At 40.5% G+C, this 17,329-nt stretch overlaps 1 protein-coding gene across 1 annotated transcript in view; it reads left to right on the top strand.

The window, feature by feature from the left end:
- Positions 1-17,329, top strand: part of c22h8orf34 (chromosome 22 C8orf34 homolog) — a 79,884-nt gene that overhangs the window by 29,078 nt on the left and 33,477 nt on the right. Inside the window, exons 6-7 of the mRNA XM_061713414.1 lie at positions 545-708; positions 3,740-3,906. Of these exons, the coding sequence (XP_061569398.1) occupies positions 545-708; positions 3,740-3,906 (331 nt within the window). The remainder of the gene's footprint in view (positions 1-544; positions 709-3,739; positions 3,907-17,329) is intronic.

Here is a 17,329-nt window from a genome sequence, read left to right as displayed (position 1 = left end):
CCTCCGTCTTGCTGCTTCGCTCTTGCTCGTGAAGCTTAGTCTGAGCGCAGTCTTTGTTATCGCCTGGTCCCGTTTCTTCAGGCTGTAGCGGCACTGATTTATTTGGAAACGGTGGCTCTAGATCAGAAACACAGTCATTTTTACGTTTTTGCTTTGTGGAGCAGTACATGTCCAACATCCTTTTCTTTTCAGTTGGAAGGAAAAAGGTAATAAAAACTAAGCGCTTGCTTTAATCATGTTGAGGCAGCAGAATTTGACGTTGTCCTGGATTCAGAAACAATAAGCAGACATGTATTTTCCTTTTCTGTTGAGCCAGATATACATTTCTATTTGGTGTCTTTGAGAGCAAAAGGAGGAAAATATCAGGCAACATAGTTGCATTTCAAAGCTCTGTCATGGGGATGAACTGTGGAACTTCCTGATTTAAAAATAACACAAAGTTCAGATGAAATTTCACTCTATCCACCTTCGCTGCCCGTCCGTCTGTCTGTTGCTGGCAGGTGCTTCTGTTTAGTTTGTCCGCTGTTTTCCGTTGCCGTTTCAGAACTGCTATGGCTACAACTCGCTTATGCGCCCTCGGGTGGTGGGGGAGTGGGCTGGACGGGAAGAAGACGACGCCGACCCCCTGGCTGCGGAGATGCTGCATCCCCCCGTCCCCCGGTCCAAAACTGAAGTGTGCTGGAGCAGAGACAACAGCCCGGCAGGGAGGTCAGTGACTGGCTAGTCATGTGCATGTACTGTGTACATGCCCGCATCATTTACTGGGAAAGAATGATCGGTAAGGTATTGTTCGCTGTTTAATAGTGAAGGACGGAGTTCTAACTACGGCTGCCTGAGGAATGGCCATCTGAATAAACTCAAAAACTGCAAAAACTCAAAATCTTACCAGGAATATTTGTCTTATTTCTAGTTAAAATGTCTAATTTTTAGTCAAGAAAAAACTCATTACACTTAAAACAAGAGTCATTACCAGAAAAATAACTTATTTGACAATTTTCACCTGTTTCAAGTAAATTTTCACTTGAAATAAGTAGAAAAATCTGCCAGTGGGACAAGATTTATCTTCTCATTACAAGCTAAAAAATCTTGTTCCACTGGCAGATTTCTCTACTTATTTTAAGTGGAAATCTACTTGAAACAGGTGAAAATTGTTGTTTTTTTTTCCAGTGATGAGTCTTGTTTTAAGTGTAATGAGATTTTTTTGACTAAAAATGAGACATTTTAACTAGAAATAAGACAAATATTTTTGTTAAGATTTTGGGCTTTTGCAGTGTAGTCCTGTTTCAAAGGCTCGATCAAACATGCTTACCATGATACTGCCTCAACCCAGTTTCAAATTAAAGCTAGCCTCATTTCTGACTGCTCAGGGCCTGTTATTTAGAGAAATTCAATCTCTTTGCATCATGCGCTGAAGTTCCAAATCATTTGTCTTGTAAACTTTTTCTTTTGTTTCTTTTGTTCTTTTTGAATTAAATAAATAATAATCATGAAAACAACTAATCATGTTGCATATACCATACACTCAATTTCCTCTTGGACTGTCCTGCCAGATGTTGTTATTGCATGTGTGTGTGTGTGTGTATACTTGATTTCGTTAGCCCTTAGGGCCTCTTCCACTACAAACGACAACCTACTTGGTCCTCATGGGGAACAGAGCTGGTGCCCCCCAGTGCAGATGCTGATGTGACTAATTAAAGGAGGACGGGATATAGAACCATAAATCATGCGTTGGCCTGGGCCAACACACACATACGGTTAATCTCATTAGGTTACTGTATGGGTGGATTATGGCGAGAATCACTTAGTTGGAAGCCTGAGCCTGGAGATAAAGATGCGTGTGGGCCCGCCGATGAGCTCTGCTGCACGTGCGTGAATGAGATGTTCTGCATCAACCTACGATAAAAGCGAGACTGGTGCTGCTCTGTAATCGGGAGGCGCTTTTTTCCTCTAATTAACCAGAGAAACATTTGAATGATGCATCAGTGAGATCACTTCCATGGAGTCTGCTCCTCTGAGCTGTCTTCTTCACAAGTCAGAAGCCGTGACATCAGGAAAGTAAAAATATTTTTCTTTTTTTGGGATAGGTTAATTTATTAAAAAGTAGAAGAAGAAGAAAAAAGAAAGTTGAGGCTGCCAATTAGGGATAGCAATTGCAAAAAGCGTCCCTCTCTGGTGCTTGTACACGTTCAGATGACAGTCTTGAAATATTTTCTTCCTGCATGTCTCCTTTTTGGCAGTTGAGTTCATCTTTCTTTCTTTCTTTCTTTCTTTCTTTCTTTCTTTCTTTCTTTCTTTCTTTCTTTCTTTCTTTCTTTCTTTCTTTCTTTCTTTCTTTCTTTCTTTCTTTCTTTCTTTCTTTCTTTCTTTCTTTCTTTCTTTCTTTCTTTCTTTCTTTTATTTTTGCAAGTTCACATGTTTTTACCCACAAACGTGCCCCTCTGACTCCAATTCCAGCCCATCCGTCACTGATCGTGACGGTAGTGCCAACTTTCCACGTGTAAGATGAGGGAGTAAATGCAAAGGTCACATGGGAAATCAAATTTAAATGAAGCATCCAGTGGAAGACTAACTCATCTAATATCTGATCCGAGCACAACTCATTATTTGTCTTTTTTTTCTCTTTTCCTTATTTTCTCTCTCTTTTATGTTTTTGTTATATTACAAAATTAATATATTTCAAACCCACTTGAGCCACAAATAAAAATCAGTACAACAACTTCCTACTCTGGGTTCTAGAATTATTTTTCTTAATAAAATAACAAATTGGTGTGTACCTCTTGTTTACTCTTCAGTTTAAATAAAATGTTAGAATTGTCTAAATTTCTTCCTGAAGAATAAAAAAAAACAACAATATGCATGGATAATCAAATCAATCACTGTAATTGGAGCAAATACCACACAGAGGGTTTGATGAAATACCTGTTATCTTTTGACCCTTCTCTGTTTGCCGTTAATATGCATCATTAAACTAAGATTAACCTCAGATTAACCTTCCACCCCTACAACAATCTACACCCTCATCCAGATGGACATGAATTTGTTCAATATGTTAGTAATGGAGAAACCAGCCGCTCTAACTGTATATTTCATTATATAGGAAGAGTTGTTCAGAGATGACACAATTCGACCCGAGAAAGGAAACACTTGATTCCTCATCTCAAATGTAAAAACAGAGCAAGAGCTTTGAAGCTGAACTGCGCTGTTGCTGCAGCATGAAAGTTCATGCAAATGTAGATGAACTCTGCAGAGAAAACAGTATTTCCACAGCTGCACCTGATCAGGATGTCAAGAAGCAACTAATGATTATAAATTACCTTCTGTGAGAAATGTTAGTGTAGACCTTTATGATATATAATAAACAGCGGAGTATGAGCTTTAAATGTGAACAGAAGACAGACTTGTTGAAGCAGAGCACTAACCCCGTTTATATGATTTGGAGGGGGAATATAAAAGAGAAAGATGGTTCAGGTTTAAATTTCTCTCTCAAATATGAAAAGAGTAGCTGTTTTATTCGCAGGTTTTTTTATCTGTATTGAATTTGAAACCAGCATCCTCTGATCAGTGACCGTTGCTCTGCCTCTAACCTCGGAGCAGACACCACGTCTCATCTTCTCCCTGCAAAGCGCGGTGCCTCTGCCTGCCTGACACCTGAGGCCGCTCTGCTCTGTTTCGTCTCTAACAACCGTGGGAATTATAAGAAACATTCCAGTTAATCTTTTTTTGTTTTTTTTTCCGTCAGCCTGAAGATGGAAACAAAGAGTAAAGGGCTCAAGGAGCAGCAGCAGCATCACAAGAAGCTCTTGGCAGCCATGTTGTCCCAGGACTCCTTTGATTCACTCAACAGCCCCGCCCCCTCCGTTGCAGAGGAAGAGATTGAGGACGAGGACGATGCCATGGAGCTTCTGGGTAATGTCACAATACCCTATACCACACACACACACACACACACACACACACACACACACACACACACACACACACACACACACACACACACACGCAAAGGTTATTAGCTGTGCTGCCCACAAGTCAGGCTGTGTGCGTCTGCAGATCCACTGTTCCGTATTAAGAGGCACCTGGATGGAATAATGCTCCCAAAAGGAAGTTATTTTGTTTCAGTACAGTATGTTACATGGCCCATGATGGGTAAAAAATGTCATGAGCTCAAAATAAACATCAGCTTGCAACTGTTGGGTATTTGGAAGTGTTGCAGACAGACAGAGGAGTTATAAAGTCTATGGAGATTGTTGTTTGTATCCTCGTGCTGACTGAGCTCACAGTAGTGCATGGAGCTTCAGCAGGTAACACGGGTGTAGCAAAATCTATCTACCAACACTCAATGATGCTAAAACAGTCACTTTTCAGAGCTGAATACAGTTTGCCATGCTCTCTGGATGCCAGCGCTTTCCAGTCCCAGGAGTCACTGCTTAAATAGAGGAGATGTTAGCAGGTCAGTGATGACAGCTGGTCCACGTGCTGCTCTCACTTTAACTGCTACCTAACAGACCCTAACTACACCCAACCCCCACAACGGGAAAATGTCCTGGGAGAAAGTAAAACAGTTGATATTTGGGATGCAGAGATGCTCCTTGGCAGTAGAGGGATTGCAGTGCATACTCATTCCTGCGGCCGTATCTCTGTGAGACACTTACTGCCACATTCCCACACTTCTTATTTGTCCTCAAAGGCACTTCCAGCCGTAAAAATGGTTCAAAGTTCCTCTTCCTTTGCTGAGTTTTGTCCTGCTCTAAATCCTTAACCTCTCCTCTTCTTCTCTTCTGAGTATAATTTGGTGTTTTTAAAGCTTCTTCGACCGCTTTCACAAATCTCTTAAGCAGCAACACATGCAAACTAGTCTCAAATGATGTTTTTCTTCTTTTTCTTCTTCATTTTTTTTAACCCACCAAGTAAAAGACAGACATCATCAGCAAACTTCTGACCTCAAATTGTTTCCTAAGAAGATCAAATCAAATGCAGCCTCGACCCACGGACCACGAGACATACATTATGATATATATCACAATTTGCAGCTGTTTTGAGTTATTTTATTTAAAAGATATACCTAGAACTTTGAAGATGATGCACATACACTGGTTTTAACTGGGGAAAAATGAATACAGCTGGCTCAGTTGGGGTTTTGCCTCTTTCTTTATGCTTAGCAGAAATAAAGGGAAACAGATGAGTTCACTACACTGTTGCTGCAAGCTGTCACTCAAATGCAGCACATTCACGCAGCTTTTATCAGAGCTGTGAAATCAGCACAAGTAAGAGGATGCTCAACGATAAGTAGCTCCTTCAGTGTCACGCGAGAGAGGTGGAATTTTAATTCAGTTTACAATGTGGACAGTTTAATAGGAGGGAAGCGCTACATATGTGCAGACCTGTTGTAGCAGCAACATTCAGTCAACATCCTGCACTAAAAAAAGCCCTTAAAAGAAACTGCTCCTACTGTTTACTCGGTCTGCCGAGACGTTCTGAGTCGGTGAGTCTACCTGTTCGCTCTGACAACAGGAGAGTCACAAAGCAGTTCTTCTGATTTATCTTTCCTGCATTGGAGTGCGTCGTCGCATTCCTTCATGCCAGCCGTACCAACATGTGCCGACTTGAGACGGAGGAGTCGCGATGGAAGTGGCACCACGTATGAAGTCTTGTTCCAGTCTCGTTAGGTGGAGAGTGTGAGCGTTTGTTGTGCCGTCTGTGGAGACAGAGGACGCAATGCTGCATCCCAAATTGAATTTTTTGTCTGAAATACTTTATGTGAGGAGGCTCTCCTACTGCGACTGTCACTTGTCCTTTCTCTTCTTTTTCTCTGCAGTGTAGTAATCCCTTATCCGGAGGGAGGAATATCTTCTGTGACATTGCACATACTGTACATATACACATGCAGGAGGTGGATTTAAATCATATCTTTGGTTAATACTGGGAAAATTCTGCCTTTTTAACAGTTTTTAAACCATCTTTCAGGTGAGGTAACAAATTCCTTTCAAAAATTTTGAGAAATAACAATCCACAGCACACTCTTTTGTGTCTAACATGAACTTCAGTTATAATGCTTTGCTGTGTCTCAAGCGGTTTTTGCAGAGCCGCTGTTATGTGTTCAAACTAGGGCTGGGCGATATGGACCAAAAGTCATATCTAGATATTTTCTAGCTGAATGGCGATACTCGATATATATCTCGATATTTTTTCTGTGCCTTAATTGGGGTTTCCCCCAAATCATTATAGCATAGCATCTCTGTTAGCTTCATTTTTTTCTGAGGCAAACCCTTAAAAAAACAGTCAGTTTTAATACAAAGCCTCGTGCCAAATGTCACACAGGTTCCTTTATTAACAGAGGTCTGCACAATATCAAAATGTATAAAACAAATGAAATAAAATAAACTGCCTGCATATATAGAATAAAAATGCTTCTTGAATAAAATAAAACAAATATCCCTTTCCTGCATAACAATTAAATTAAAATACACTGCAATTAATACAATGTAGACAGTAACAGGCAGACTTTTCCACTGAGGTTGACAGTTGTGCAAATAACAAAACATTTGTGCAAATCTCAAATAAAACATTCAAGTCAATTTGTCACAAAATAAGCTATATCAAAATCATACTTTTTTTTTTTTTTTTTTTTTTAAATCGATATAAACGATATTGTCTCGTACCATATCGTGTTTAAAAATATATCGATATATATTAAAATCTCAATATATCGCCCAGCCCTAGTTCAAACACAAGTCTACGTACGCCTTTGCTCTCTGCCATTTTGTCACGGTGCTGACTCTTCTCATCACCACTATCTCCCAGGCAGTCGCGTTGCTTCACCAGCGTGTGACAAAGAGCACCTACAACACATGCTCCGGTTGTGAAATTCATAGGATTTCCTCTCAGTTCCAGTTTGTTTAGTGCTGTCCCTTTAACTCACATGAACCTTCCCGTCTTACATGTGTCTACGAGGCCTCTGTGTGTAATAAACATACTGGAAAAGGTCCCACATGAGGGGTCATCTACAGGTTCCATATTGGCCTGATTATACTTGCCTACATTGGTTATGCTCAAATAAATGGATACTGAATGGGTTCTGCCTCCAAAATGGGCTTCTCATCAAGGGCCTGTTCGGGTCAGCCACATGAAAGAGCCTGTGTGGATCCCAGCTGGAGGACAAATGGGAAATGTGTGCTTGGGCTCCAGCAGGTCAACACCACTGCAGCTTATTTGACTGACACCTGAATGATGAAACAAACCCGTGGGGCCCACCTACTGCTGCACCCAGTGTAATCCTGCGTCAGTCCCACATTAAGACAATTAACATTAAGCCAGTACAGAAGTCTTATATAGGGTCTCTTTTAGGGCTGGGCGATATATCGAGATTTTAATATCGATATATTTTCAAACGCGACATGGTACGAGACAATATCGTTTATATCGATTTAAAAAAAAAAAAAAAATAATTAAATTTTTTCATTTTTTTATTTTGATATAGCTTATTTTGTGACAAATTGACTTGAATGTTTTATTTGAGATTTGCACAAATGTTTTGTTATTTGCACAACTGTCAACCTCAGTGGAAAAGTCTGCCTGTTACTGTCTACATTGTATTAATTGTACAGTGTATTTTAATTGAATTGTTATGCAGGTGGTAAGGGATATTTGTTTTATTTTATTCAAGAAGCATTTTATTCTATATATGCAGGCAGTTTATTTTTATTTCATTTGTTTTATACATTTTGATATTGTGCAGACCTCTGTTAATAAATGTACCTGTGTGACATTTGGCACGAGGCTTTGTATTAAAACTGACTGTTTTTTTAAGGGTTTGCCTCAGAAAAAAATGAAACTAACAGAGATGCTATGCTATAATGCTTTGGGGGAAACCCCAATTATGGCACAGAAAAAATATCGAGATATATATCGAGTATCGCCATTCAGCTAAAAAATATCGAGATATGACTTTTGGTCCATATCGCCCAGCCCTAGTCTCTTTAATCCCAACTATTTCCCCCAGAGACCCCCCTGCATACAAATGGTAACTCGGTTAGTTTTAGTCTTTTAGCTCAAAGTGAAAGAAACCTTATAAAAGACAAAACCAAGGTTTTCTCTCTTTTATATCAGCCTCACACAGCCATGGCCCAATACAGCAGTCCATAATAGTGATAAATACAACTATTAAACAGGATGTTGGTGGTTTGTGATGGTCCCCCTTGATCATAACTCAGAAGCAAAAGACATATTCCCCCAGTGGCTTCTACACTCCAGTTCCAGGGCTTTAACTCAGGAAACAATGTGGCGAGGTCATTTCTGACTCTCTCTGAGGCCCCGGTCACGCAGCTCTCCAGAGATGCTGCTTTTGTGTTCCCCAGCTGTGTAGTTTATTACAGTTGATGCTACTAACAGGTGGCGGCTCAGAGAAATCAAAGACCCCCAGTTTCTCAGTTTCATTCAGGGGAAAGTTTTTTTTTAGCTCATTTTTAGTGACTCTGAACAGATGCATGCCAAGGATGACTGCTGGTCCTTGCCAGAGATGGTGAGTTTGTGATAATTTATTGATCCCTGAGGAAGATATACATTGCTTTCTTTTTTCTTTTTCTTGCTGGGATCCACATGAAGGTTAAAAAAATGTGGTCAGCTGCTCAGCTGTACCCCTGGAGCTGGCAGAGGTTCAACAATGTGCTCAAAAGAGTCTGAAGAAGTCAGATTATTTGAAAATAAATAACTGGATTAATGCTCTCTGGGAAATGCAGTGACACAGAATCAGCTGCTTTTGCCGTAGTTTAATTTCTGAGTTCTCTAATGACCTAAAGATAAGTATGTTGATGAAACTGGTGCTTGTAAACTTGCCATATGTGTAAATGTGGGTGCAAACGGTTGCCACACTCAGTTTTAATCCTGTGTTTTTTGTGCTTCATTTAACGTTTAATGGTGTACTATAGTTGAGGCATGCACTATGTTCACATATTTAAGCATACTGATATAGAGTATTTTAGTATGTTGCTAAAAGGGTGGAAAATGTCACAAACCTGGCAACTCGATATTCTGCACGCATGCTCTTTGGCATTTTCAGTATCACATGCTGGGCTGCACAGCATGATATGCACAAAAAATAATAATGATCTGATTTATAATCAAAGGAAGGAGAAAACCAGAGCGAGACAAAGTAGACTCAAATAACCAATTACAATTTGTTTATATGAATAGTCATGGGAATTTATTGTAACTCTATGCTTAGGGGGTGCCAAGTACTTTCACTCACCCATGCACATAAAATGTGTACGATATTTGTTATTCTATAGGTTTAAAGAATGGGAGTGAGACGACTTGATCAGTGGTTTTGGTGGCGTTTTTAGTGTTTTAGTCGTAAAGGTGTTGCTTCTAATCTCTTCATTTCATTAGTGTGGCTTTAATTGAAAAAGCAACAGCGAAGATCAATGTTCAATGGGATAAAACCGATGAATTAAACGGATGAATGGATTGATGGACGCCCTCGCTCATGTTGTCTGTCTACTTCAAGCTTTTGGTTAGAGGGACCTCTAGTGGCGATTGTGTCACATCGCTCACGGTAAAGCATTCACCAGAATTCATCTTTGTTAAAGATTCGTGTCTGATAAGTAAATCTGGATGAAGTTGATAGACTTATTTTCAGACTACATCTTGTAAAGTGTTGTTGTTTAGTTGCTCTGAGTGGCATTTTTCCAGTCATGTTCACGGGAATGCTGGAATTCAGTTTGTAGTAAAACATTTCCACTCCAGCTGCCCATCACAAGTGTGTCCTTGCAGTTGTTGTACAATCAGGTGGACAGAGCTTTGTTGATCAGGTCTGCTAATTGAATTCTTGTAGCACTGATTTCTGCTGTATGCAGAAATTCAAGGTGCACAAATGAGAGCAGTTAAAATAGTGAGAAGTGAAAACCCCCCGTGGACGTGACTTTGATCAGTCTGGATTATTTAAGAGAGGAGCTGCAGTGAGTATGGAGCCAAACTTCCACAAGGAGGCAGGAAAGGAGTATTAGTTTGCCATACTGTGTAAGAATGACAACTCCAATGAGAGACTAAGATCTGTAATAAAAACAGGCTTAAAAGATATAAAGAAAGTAATTACTATTTCCATTTTGAGCAGAAGGGTTTTCCATGTTGGATGTGTGTTTTTTTGAGCCAGTACCTGGATAAGAGGGTTATGAGAAAATAATAAGATTCCTTTGGAATAATATACAATGCTGCAAGCCAAGGTTTTCCCAATTTAATATAAAGCTTTAACCAAAGACACAACTTGATTTCTTTTGTTCGAATTGTTCCAAAAAGAGAAAATAATATCAGCTTATGGGGTTAAGTCTTATTGATTCTCCAGTTGCTTCCAGGTACAGTGTGGCACTGTGTTTTCCCAGTTGTTTTCATTAGTTCTACACTTAATATAAGCATATTAAAAATAAATATGACTCACATTTTCTTATAAAACCATGAAACATGTCAGACTTCTAGCCTTTGGTGGGTGAAAGCGGGACTGCAGTTATAGACTAATTAAAAAAAAAAAAGAAACAAGCTAGTTTTAGTGTGTGGAGAGAAAAACTGTTTCAGAGATGAACAGTACGCTTTGCATTTTCGAAATCCACCTATGTGGATATGAGTGTAAATCATATTTGATTTAGATACATGAAGGCATTACAAACACACCATCTTCTATAGCGACAAAAGAAAATATGCAAAGAATGCTCCGCTTTTCTCCTCGTCTACCTTTTTCTCTGCTTCAGAAAGAGGTCTGTGTGAGGTCTGTGGCTCAACTCATCAAGCATACAGATCTGCATTGTTCCAGAGAGAAACGGAGCCCCAGTCAGTGTTTAACAACAGTATATGACAGTCATCGGGACCCTCGGTAGGAGCCTGCAGACCCTTTTTAGCTTGTCAATCCATCCTGGGACAATTCCTTAAACAGAAGGAGAAGGATGTACGAGTAGCAGGGACGGTTTGAAGGGTGAAAAATGAAGGCGAGATAAAGCTTTGACTGATCCTTGATAGACGCTGAATGGATCAGTGACTGGAGGATGAATTACTGGACCTGTGTGTGGCTGCTTCCTTGATCACGCGTCGCCTGCAGCACAATACAAGAGCTAAGCTTTTGAGTTGGAATGGGAAAGTGATTCCTTTTTTGAGCCGGCATCCTGAAATATATCTGAAAAGTGAACATGAGATTATCCTTTAAACCTACAAGCTGTGTGCTTTACACTGTGGAAAAAAATATCAATGCTTGTGTATAAAAGGAAAGCAACATTTTTTTACGCATGACATGTTAAACGCATACATTCACCTGCTACTTGGGTACATCACACACACTCAGAACATTTTTAAACCTAATAAATCCACTGTGTTGATGAAAGAGTCTTTGAAAATACTGTAATACCATGGCCTTGTAATACCACTTTGACCCATTAGGGGTGATATAAAATCATTATATAATCTAGTCAACCTTTATACATCCAAATGAAGATTCACTGGCCAAGGGAATATTCTGCTCACATCTCGACCATCTTGAGCGTACTGGCGTAATTAACCATTTAGGCCACATTTACAGGGTATCTGAGAGCAAATAGCTGAGCAGTCGGGGGTCAGCCGTCAAAACAAAAAAGCTGGCCTGCAACCCAACTCCATCTTCTGACGCATAACGTTGCATGCCATTGTTCCGGGGTCGTCATGCAAACCCCTTAGTGAACTACAGCTAGTGAGAGAGGAAGGAATGGCCGAAGCCAAGAGATGCTCTAAATCGCTCATGCTAATTCACTCCTTAAGCGGCCTTTGCTCTCTTTCCTTTTGTGCTTTAAACAAATCATAGCACAAACAGCTGTGCTGTGGTTTCCTTTCATTTATTTTAATTTGACCATGCACTTCAGTGTGTCTCACCACAGGGACTGAAACACACAGTTGCTCGGGATATACTGCCCCCATTTGGTCTGGAGTAGTATTGCTACATCCATGGGTCCTTTTTAACTGAATGAGGCCTTCTCAGTTGTTAAATTAATGGCTTTTTGTGGTGAAGAAGTACAGTATTGATATTGCAATTTAGTAGAATAAAAGAAACATGATATTAAAGGTGATTCCAGCACTGAAATGATTATCAAAATTGCAGTTAAGATGTAGACAGGAATAAAACTTGGACCTTTATGATTATTTGTAAGACCTTTTTCCTGCTAATGACTGTCCTGATATTGTGTTTTGTTTCATAATATTGGCTTGTTTAAGCAGCACTGTATTTGATCATCTCAGTGTACATATTGAAAAGTTCAGACAGCAACGAGCTGGTGCTGTGGGATGGCGGCAGTGGAAGAAACAACTACACTATCGCCTCTGGAAAATCGTTTTTGCAGAAGTATTAGTTAAAGCAATAAATGCCCGTTAAGAATTGATTTGATGTACGTGTGTATCCCTGACTTTGCTCAGACCACTAGTTTTAGCAGACGAGGGGTGTATTTCATGACGCACAGCAACCACACACACACACACACATACTGTATACACACCGACGTATACACACACATACTCTTCAATTACCTCTGTCATCACCTTCATTGTTACCCAAACATCTAAAGGCAGAACGGTTGCTTCGGAAACAGTGTAAAACCAACAAGAACAAATCATTGTTGGCACTGTGCGTGGAGGGGACGGGAGCAGGAACTTTATTTCAGTTGTGGAAGAGTCCAACACTAAATCTCTGACTTTAGGTACCAGCTTAAAAAGGGCTGGACTCACCTCTGAAGGCTTCACTGGCCAATTTGTAACCGTGGCCAGTTTGACGCCTATAAAAGTGTCCACGTTGCAGATGGACCCGTTAATTGCTGTGGCATAACGGTGGCATTACTGGAAACAATTACCTATAGACAAGCAGACCGCTGTGATCGGATCATAAATCTGAAGTTAGCCATTAGGCCGGGGCTTCGGCCTAATGCGAGCCACCGTCTCCTGTATGCATATGAACCTCAGATGAACTGAGCAGATTAACTTTGGAATCGAGGTGAATGGATGCAGTCATGCTATATTGTGGCTACTGTAGCCAGACAGAAGCAAAAGATAAGCAGATAAGAGCAGAAGCATGTAATCTGTGCATTGCGCTTTTATCTACAGGTACAGATAAAGGACTTGTGTAAATAAATGTACTATGTGATCGAGTTACTGTTTCTAGCTCCTTTCTCTTTCCAAATCGAGATTTAAGACCAGGGAATCATTGAATAAAATGTATGTGAAGTGTTTTGAAAGGCATGCTGCCTTATCCCTATGAAACAAAAAGATGATCACAAATGATTTAAAGGAACATTACAGAGTTAAAGCAAACCTAGGTCCATTACTACAGGTAAACTGTAAAACCACAAATAAAAGCACTTTGGAGTTCCAATGACATATAAGCTTGCACCAAAATGGCATTTAATGTTAGCACATGGGCAATATACTAATGTCAAAATTCATTTTAAGCCTCTGACAGGACTCAAAAATGTCATTTCACTCATGTGATAATGTGGATAAGGCCCCCATATGCAAACTGAGGTAATTTTAACTTTGTATGTGTACAAAAAGTGTCTAAAAAAGAGTCAATATCTCTTTCTTATTGCTGCCACTTTGTTATAAGTCCAACAAGTCGTCTACTGATGCTGTACAGTCATTAGATGCAAAAGGAGGAGAGATTATTGTTGTTTGTACTTGTTTGGATTTATATCAGGATGGCAGCGCCTGGATAGTTTACAAATGGTTCTTTGTATGCTTTTTGTACACATGTAAAGATAAAATTACATTGGTTATTCTTTCTGTCCTAGTCCACACTATCATTTACGCAGAATCCTATTTTAGGTCTTGTCAGAGCCTTTAAAGAGCTATTTATTTAGATCTCTTGTATCAAGTGCTAACATAAACCGCCATTTTGCTGCAAACAAATACTCCATTCTAACTCCAAAGTGCCTCAAAACAAAAGTTTACACGCCTGAGTGTTCAATAACCAAGTATTCAACCAAGGGTTGTTTTAGCTCTGGAATGTTCCTTGAAGTTTATTTTTCGTGGTCTCTTCTCAGCAGCTTCTCTCAGCATGCCCCTTCCAGCAGTGATTGGCATTAGTTGTTTTGAACTACGGATGGAAACTTTGATCCTGGCAGACAGATGTTCTGATGTGCGTTCATAGAGCAGTATATGTCAAGAAAATGCTTTCTTCTAGATCAAGCATCATTCCGAAGGGAAGCCAACAAACCAGCTCAGCTACCAAGTATAATAGCATAATAATGCATGAGTATACCAAGCTGCTGTATCTACAGCATCATCCTTATCTCAGCAATATTTGCAGTGAGAAAGCCACTTTCGCACCAAAGTCTGAGATAAGACTTTCCATAAACCTCAGAGCCGTTATATTACCCCGCTCATGTGTGTCGCCCCATCTGATTCTGATCAGGGTTTTTACTGCTGCACTCAGAGCCGCGATGGCTTACAGCCTAGGAGCCAAACTCTTGGCCCAGGAGGGGAGGGGCTCAGACTGGGGGTGCCATAGAAAGTCGAAACATAATTACGATATGTAAGTTGGAAAATAATTTTTACTACCAAGCCAAACAAAAGTGTCTCTGTCGTGAATCACATCAAAGATGTACGTGATACAACAAACCACCGGGTAGAGGCATTGTGTTTGTGGCTTAATGAAACCCGTGTGTGTGTGTGTGTGTGTGTGTGTGTGTGTGTGTGTGTGTGTGTGTGTGTGTGTGTGTGTGTGTGTGTGTGTGTGTGTGTGTGTGTGTGTGTGTGTGTGTGTGTGTGTGTGTGTGTGTGTGTGTGTGTGTGTGAGGGCTGCAGAAGTGTGACATTGCCAGAGCAGCTTTAGGCTTTCTGCACACCGTAAGGACCAAAGCATCTGTCACATACACACTATTAATTAGAGCCCAGTGTTTTGCGGTTAAGCGTCGTCGCCGCTCATGAAAGAATGGAAAATTCAATTATTTCACTCAGATGAGACACAGTAAATCACAGCGGCTGATGAAATGCCGTACGTTAGATGCGGGAGACGCCGAAGTGTGTACGTGTGCGCCTTCCCTCCCCACATGTGCGGCAGCGCTTCAGATGATTCCATCCCATATATCTGTCAACGCATCCTCGGAGAAGGTGTACATTAAGTTATTTGCGAAGCTAGTGCGCTAATTATGACTTGAGCTCTGTTTTTAGCTCCACGAAGACGAGCACAGAGCCAGTCAGGCCGTCGCTATTTAAACATCATTAAATTACATGGAAACTTGGAGAGAAGAGCACACAAACACTTTATCTCCTCCCTGGTTTGACTCGTGGATGAGTGATTGCAGCGCAGAATTCCTCATCACTCAGGCCTTTTGTTGGGATTGCATTGCTTGTATACTTTCCATTCCTCCCCCCTCCGCACACCTTTGTAGCCCCTATTCCAAGCCCATCTTTAATTTTCTGCTCGTTTTCTCTGTCTCGTCGTCAGAGAGGGGGAGTGAGGGGGCGTGGGTGGGCACGCATGGCTGCCCCGGTGGCTCGGGAGTGAAAATGTGAAGGGTTGACAAACGGGCGAGTGTGGACAGACATTTGTTGTGTCTAGACGGAGGCCTGGGAGGCTGTCGTGCTCTGAGGGTAAACTGGTCTTGCGGGAAACGTGGCGTTAACTTATCATGGTGGTATTGTGTGGGAGGCATGCAGAGTTCTGTTGTGAGGACAAGAGAGCGTCTTAATATATGTTTGACTAAACAGATACAGGAAAAGAACACTTATACAAGCCAAAAGTACTTTATGATGACATAATCTTCAATGGCAGCGTGGAGTCGGAAGAATTACACATGAAAAGACAACCATGTCTGGCCTAAAGTCTGTTTTATGTAACAAATTAGGTGATTCAGCAGCGGTTTAATTAGTCTTATGTGAAACTTAGACAACTTAAAATATTTTTCCATTACAAATTTAAGGCATTCGACTTTGCACCTTGCCATAATCTGACCCAGAAACCAACAAATCCATGCCCCACACATAAGATCCCAGTCAGACCAAACTGGTCATACTTAAGAGTGCATTATGACTTATGTTTCTGTTTGTCTGAAGCCGCAAAAAATCGTATCCTCTTGACTAATTAAGCATTTCTGCTGTTGTTGCACTTTACAATACTTATGTGTACATAAAAGCAGTCATTTATAAGGTTAACATTGAAACCTCACTGCATGATTCATTATAGCAACACTCCATATACAGACCATCATTAGAGAAGGCGTAGCGGCTGCATAAAACTCTGTGACCTTTTCCCTCCCTGAGTAGAAGTTTTAGACTTGGATTCATCCTCAGCTTCGGGGTGACATTGCTGAGAGTTATACTGCTCTAGCGCAGATGAGAGGCTGTCTTGTTTCTTCCTGCATTAAGACTTAAGATGTTATTTGAGATATTATTGTAAAGTCTAAACATCGTCTGGGAATAAAACTCCTCAAACCGAAACCCTTTATGGCTACATTCACACTACAACCCACATTGTTTAGTTCCGATGCATTTCTGATTCAATAAAGATCTATTTTGACATTTCACAGCCATAACTACAAGTGTTTTGAATTAACTCTCATGCGAACATGACGGACCTTTGAAATTGGATGTGCACCGGCAAAAAGCCACATGAATTCTGATATGACTGTTGTCCCTCATCTTGCAAGTCCACATATCAAACCTATATCCGATCTAGGACCGCATACCGACGTGGTTATCAGTCACGCCAGCCAGCTAGCATGGAGATAATCTTTTTCCCAGCCTCCAAATAGGGATTAACTGTTTAAACTCAACATTTAAACAGTTGGCTTTTGTTATAACCATTGCTTTAGTACTAATGTTTCCTCAACGTTGATTTATTGTGTCTTGACATCAAACAAAAATAACTTTTTGCAAAATACAGGACTAATGAGGCAGTTACGGGCTTAAAACTTGCACTTTTGTGATATGGTTTATACTTGATTTATTAAAAAGAATTAAAGTGTACACCCTTAGCATCTGTGGCATCTGCTAGTAGAGAAGGCTTTGCTTGAACACAAAAAGTTGCTTACATGTGTCAGCTTCTGCTACATTTTTTTCAGGCATTTTTCAATTAGTTTTCCATTTTCTGTGTGGGATGTACTGCGGACAAAAGCCTGTGTTTACCTCAGTGACCTTTGAGTGTGAGATCAGTTTTGTCCTTCTTCAGACACTGTGGCCTTTCTCTCCATTAATGTGTCATATTGTCTGAGCCAGAAGGAATGAACTCCAACAGACAAAGCTGTAGCTGAGGTGACAAGCAGCTGTGTACACCGAGGTCATGTTCCTTCTCGGGGTCAGGGCCGGGTGCTGTTATTCTTTTTTTGCCATTTCGTGA

The sequence above is a fragment of the Cololabis saira genome, chromosome 22 (genome assembly GCF_033807715.1).
Source record: "Cololabis saira isolate AMF1-May2022 chromosome 22, fColSai1.1, whole genome shotgun sequence".
Taxonomy (NCBI): Eukaryota; Metazoa; Chordata; class Actinopteri; order Beloniformes; family Belonidae; genus Cololabis; species Cololabis saira.
Note: the sequence above shows the minus strand (reverse complement) of the source record. Positions and strands in the feature narration are given on the sequence as shown.